The 5,960-nt window shown below is 34.6% G+C and overlaps 1 protein-coding gene across 1 annotated transcript; it reads left to right on the top strand.

The window, feature by feature from the left end:
- The first annotated feature begins 2,028 nt into the window (after positions 1 to 2,028).
- LOC129945991 (transferrin) lies at positions 2,029 to 4,607 on the top strand. The gene is made up of 9 exons (XM_056055990.1): positions 2,029 to 2,185; positions 2,258 to 2,500; positions 2,564 to 2,682; positions 2,747 to 2,906; positions 2,970 to 3,127; positions 3,210 to 3,574; positions 3,647 to 3,931; positions 3,986 to 4,370; positions 4,437 to 4,607. Exons 1-9 carry the CDS (start codon positions 2,095 to 2,097, stop codon positions 4,533 to 4,535), a joined length of 1,905 nt encoding a protein of 634 aa, XP_055911965.1. The 5' UTR covers positions 2,029 to 2,094; the 3' UTR covers positions 4,536 to 4,607.
- Positions 4,608 to 5,960: the final 1,353 nt, after the last annotated feature.

Below are 5,960 nucleotides of genomic sequence, written 5' to 3'. Positions count from 1 at the left end.
TACTTACCCTCACAAATATGATGATTTTAGGCATGCGTTTATGTTGAAAATCACCTGACAAAAGAATCATGGTCAAATCAAAAATAGAAGATTTTGCAACGTTCTGTCGAGTGCCTTCAGTGATCTCTTATGGGTCATTGTGTATTCATCCCAAATAAATAAATAAAATAAATTAGATGGAGCAACAGTCCGTTGAGAATAAGGGCCAAGTCCGTTGAGAACAAGGCCCATTTGACTTTCGACTCTCAACCATTCCTGTGTGCGAGTTATGTTGTCAGGAATGGAGGGAACTTACAGTTTTAAACCGAATTTGGAAAAAAATCAATTTCCATGACAAGAATTATTGTTAGAGAATTTGTCAATTCCTCGCAAGAGGCAGTACCCAGAAAAAAAAAACAAGATAGCAGAATCAGGGGTCGAAAAAACCATCATCCCACGGGTACTACTTCCCAAACAATCTAAACAATATTAACTTGTATGTTGAATGAAAATTTCAACACTGTTGCAACTATTTCAGATGAAGCCAACGCTAGAGCTACATCATTTTACGGGTCCTCTGACAGCATCAAAGAAATAAATTCCACCAGATCCTCTGTTAACAACTTCTACCAAAATGTCGTAAGCAATTTTTTGCTGTCGATTTAATTATGGAACATTAATTGTACGAACTGTTTTGGCTTCTTTAATGTACTTCAATGTCGTACTGTTTTTCTCTTTGCAACTTATGGTCTAATGTATATTCAGAGCTTTTTCATTTCTATTTACCTTTTAAACTCTGGACTTCCACAAGTAATTGAAGACCAAAATAAGCCAAATCGATCCAGTCGTTCTCGAATATTAGGAAGATGATTGCATCCTTACATTACCCATTTAAAGTGTGTCTTGAGTTAAGTTTCTATGTTCAATAGACAATTATTAATAATCCTGCAGAAAATAAAGCAAATCTTACAACAGTGGTTAGGTTCAGACAACATAAGGAACTTTATTTGCATTCCTGCATTCTTTGAACGTAAATTTTGATTATGGCAACCAGTAAGTTTTTCAAGTGTCGAACATTTCAAACTCGGTAACTTACTTTATTAACCTATACCTTCAGTTAATCGTGCCAAAAAACATTTATGTCTACAAAATACATCTTACTCAAGGAACTAGCTTTGAATAAGATGAGTTTTGTAGACACAAGTCGTGTATTTTGTATTGTTATAAAATATTAATTATTCCATTTCCAATATAGAAAATAAATAAACTACAGAGTAACAAAGTTCAGCTTTCAGTTGAATGAAAAAACATGATCAGCTGTCATTTTGGCATAAGTGGTCTTGACGGGTAGTTAGGGAAATTTGCATTAACTAACTCTCCAATCAACATTTCAATAAAGTCGTCTTGATTGGAAGGCAATTTTTTCCAGCAAATCAATCAGATTCTAGAAACTTGTCTTACTTTCAAGTCCCTAATTTGGTCTAAGCTTACCTAGTGACAACCTTTGAATTGCGACGTCTATCGTTAAAGGGAACAAAAAAAACTTTTTAACTTGAAGTTAAGTTCTTAAAAGTAAGTTTATTCTGCCCGTCTTTGAAACTCATTACCAGAAAGTTTTAAAAAAGATTTAATTTTTATTAAATTTGCAACTTGATTCTATGTTATTTATTAACATCTTTGAATATTTTATATCTTATAAGATTTGTATCTTGCAGTTTGTGAAGAAACAACAAATAAGTTTATAAATAAATAAGTCGGTATTACTTGATGCCCATTTTTTAATTTGAAAGCCTATACAATTACCTTTAGAATATATTAAAATAAAAACGACAACTACTGCATCGCGAATTAAGATAACGACAAAGCAAAACATAGGTGCATGAACTGATGAGGGGTCCCAATAAAAACAAGAACAATTATATAGTTATATCAACAGCAGTATGTTTAATACAAAAAGTAAAAAACAACAACAACAATTCAGTGGAAATAGCCATCAAGATGAAAAGTTCATAATGAAAATAAAAAAATCCCCAACTTAAAAAAACCACACCTATATAAAGGAACCAGAATCCAAGTTATAGTCATCAGTCGATTCGTGTTCAACCTAACGACAAGATGTTGGCTTCAAAGTTAACACAAACCTTTCTAGTTCTAGCCTTTGTGGCTGCTGTATGTTCAGCAAGTTCTGTCCAAAATGAACAAATCTGTAAGTAGTTTCACAACAATTAAGCTTCATCAGAACTTAACACTCAGAAATTATGTGTCCTTTTGATGATAGACAAAATGTGCGTTCCCGAAAAGTTCTACCAGGATTGTTTGGATCTTCTAAAGGATCCATCTGAAGCAGGTATTCATATGGAATGTGTAAAAGGACGTGATCGTTTGGAATGTTTAGATTTGATCAATCAACGTAAGGCTGATGTTTTAGCTGCTGATCCGGAAGATATGTACGTTGCTTACCATAAGAAGAACGAAGACTACAAAGTGATCTCGGAATTCAGGACTCAAGTTGAGAAGGATGGTAAGCTTGGAATAAATATAACAGAATGAAAAGATTATTCATAAATTTGATGTGTGTTTTTAGCTGAGTTTCGTTATGAAGGAGTCATTCTAGTCAAAAAGAATTCCAATATTCATAGCTTAAAGGAACTTCAAGGTGCCAAATCTTGCCACACTGGATATGGAAGGAATGTTGGTTACAAGGTAAGGATATAAGCTAATTTCATAAGGAAGCAATTTTGTATTTAAAATATATACTTTTCAATAGATCCCAATCACAAAATTGAAGAACACCGGAATTTTAAAAGTATCCATGGATCCAAAACTATCGTCGACTGAACGTGAACTTAAGGCATTGTCTGATTTCTTCTCACAATCCTGCTTGGTCGGAACTCTATCACCACAACCTGAAATCAATCAAGCTTTGAGTGAGTAGATCAGAAAAAGTTTAAAGAAAGTGTAAACTAAATAATTTATTATATTCTTTTTAGGGAAGAAGTATTCAAACTTGTGTGCTTTGTGCGAAGATCCTGTTAAGTGCAACTATCCTGATAAATTCTCTGGCTATGATGGCGCTATTCGTTGTTTGGACAAGGGCAAGGGAGATGTTGCATTCACTAAGACATCGTTTATCAAGAAATACTTCGGTGTAAGTTTTTTTTAATTTGTTTTCTTCCGTACTTCCAAATAGCTTATTTTTCTAAATGCTTCCTTATCTATGAAATTTGTAGCTTATTGATGGCACCAAAGCCGAGAGTACTGATACTGCTAACTTTGAATACCTTTGTGAAGATGGAACTCGTCGTCCAATCACAGGACCTGCATGCTCCTGGGCTCAACGACCATGGAAGGGATATATTAGTAACACAGATACCGTTAAGGAAAAATCTGCCCTAGAACGTCTTCAAACCCGACTTGAGAAATTCTTTACCAATGGTCTTAAGGCTGAGAACAAGAAGGCTGCAGCTGATCTTTTGATTGAACCTGATCTAGTCTATCACAATAAGGAGAAAATTGTTGATCCAAAGGAGTATTTGGAACGCGCTGGATACAAGGATGTCATTGAGCGTGATGGCAGTGCAATCAACAAAATACGGTTAGTTTTAGAAAAATGAGTTCTTTTTGAAAAAGTGCCTTAAATTTGTTTTGGAAACTTGAATCCTTACAGATTATGTGTAAGTCAAGACATTGAAATGAAGAAATGCAAGGCCATGCTTCGTGCTGCATATTCTCGGGACATCCGACCAGAACTTGAGTGTGTCCTAAGTGACGACTGTGTAAAGGCTGTTAAGGATAGCAAGGCTGATGCTGCAGTTATTAAACCTGGACAGGTCCAAACTGCACGCGATCAACACTTACAACCCTTGGCCTATGAAACGATCTTGGAAAACAATCTCTACGTTGTAGTAGTCGATCCAAGTCTTTCCAAGGATATTCTCACCAAGAGTCCAGTGTAAGTTGGTATTGTGCTATTTTATGTTGATCCATTTTAATTGTTGTCCTTTAGTAAATTCGATGCCTCCCAAGAACGTGCCCGTGCCGCTGCTGCTTTATTGAGCAAGAAACGTGGCAAGAGTCCATGTGAGGTTCAATCAAGTCCCAATGATAAAATGATGATTGTCAAGGCAAACGAACTGAACAACTACAAAAATATGCAGCTTTTGTGTCCAAACATGGAGAAGAAGGCTATTTCTGAAGTAGCAACATGTAACTTTGAAGCTGCTCTACCACGCACAGTGATGGTTCGCGAAAGCATGGACAAAATTGAGAAGGACAACATTATTCATGTGTGCAGCTTGTTGTCGGAGAAGTTTGGAGGTCTGGGTAAATTGAATGATGTCTTCGAGATGTTTGGCGAGTTTGAACAAGGAAACAAGGATGTTATTTTTACTGTAAGTTTGGTTTTTTATTTATTTGGTTTCGAATTTGAAGGAACTTGTTTTTGTTTTTTTTTTAAGGATGACGGAAAATCACTAGAGACTGAATGGAAAAACACCAATGTTGACGAAAAGACTGCAATGGAGCTTCGATGTGGAAATGCTATTTCAAAATCTTAAATTTTAAAGAAAAAAAAACCATTAAGAATTTGTATAGTGCTTAAACTTAAATAAAATAAGACACAGAAGTTATTCTATATATTTCTATTTTCATTAGAAAAAAATAACTTACCATCACCCGTTTCACAGAGTTAATTTATGGAAAATGTTAGGCCTATAAAAATAGGTCAAACCCAAGAAATGTGCATATTTGGCAATCCAAGCTATTATCTTATTTTTATAGTTATATAAGAATATTGTCTAAAATTTGGAGAAACGTTCTGAACTTTGCTAAACTACCGAAATAGCTTTGAAAATTGAAGCCAGCTTGGCTGTGTACTGTGTTTCCTAGTAAATAGTAGAAGATTGCACGGCTTTACTTTATTTTCCTACCATTTTACCCTTAGATAATTTGTATAGTAAACCTAAATTTATGGAACCTACTTTACTAATGCCACATTTTTGCAAACTTCATTGCGCTCTAAAATGTATATTATGCTGATAAATAAATTACTATAAATCGCTGCAGGTGTTATAACAAAATTCTACAACTTGCATTTAAGAATTTACTCATATTGCAATATTGGCAAAAGAAATTTGCTTATTTCAATGGTGGAAATAAGCAAATTTCTTTTGCCTCTACGATGACATTAACATCATCGTTAACGTGGCCACAGTGACATTGAAGTGAATATAAAAAATGTGTTGCATTTTGCATTATGTAACGAAATATGAGTGCATTACGATTAATTTTATGTTCGCATTTAAACTGTTTTCATATTATGTGAACGAACCAATATGAAATTAAGTGTGTTGTAAGAAAATAATAATTACGGAATTTAATTGAATAATTGAAATGTTTTCAGTTGTTTTTACGAAAGTTGTGTTGGAGTTGTTTCTTGGAAATGCCTTAAGTTTTATATTGCAAATTTATAAATAATTGCAATTGCAGACGTTTTTACTTGCTAAATACTCGTATAGGTCAGTATGTATTGCATTCGTACAAATTTTCGAACTCGAGATTTTAATCAAACATGACATTACGATGGTAGAGGAGTCGGTAAAAGTGAGCCCCCCGATTGTGTCCCTCTGTCTGTCTGTGCTCATCTCCATAGCCCAAAACCATTTGGTCGATTGAGTTCAACCCGCATAGAACCTTTGTTTTTTTTTCAAGAACAAAGTAACAGATTTTAATCATTCAAATCAAATCCACAATGACACTCTATTTGTTAGCTCCTTAGAGAAAGCTAATCTCTTTGTTAGGCAGTTCGCAGCAAATTCAACGCTGCCAGTGAGTGTTATGACTCCGCCTGTATTTGATCGAGTTAATGATTCTATGGGGCAAATTTTTTTTTACACTCGTACTGCAGCGAGAGTCCTAAAAGATCCTAACATACATAAATCTGCTGGTCCGGATGGTATTACCGCTATTGTTCTGAAGAGGTG

The sequence above is a fragment of the Eupeodes corollae genome, chromosome 2 (genome assembly GCF_945859685.1).
Source record: "Eupeodes corollae chromosome 2, idEupCoro1.1, whole genome shotgun sequence".
NCBI classification, from domain to species: Eukaryota; Metazoa; Arthropoda; class Insecta; order Diptera; family Syrphidae; genus Eupeodes; species Eupeodes corollae.
The sequence above is the reverse complement of the archived record's forward strand: the minus strand, read 5'-3'. Positions and strand labels throughout refer to the sequence as shown.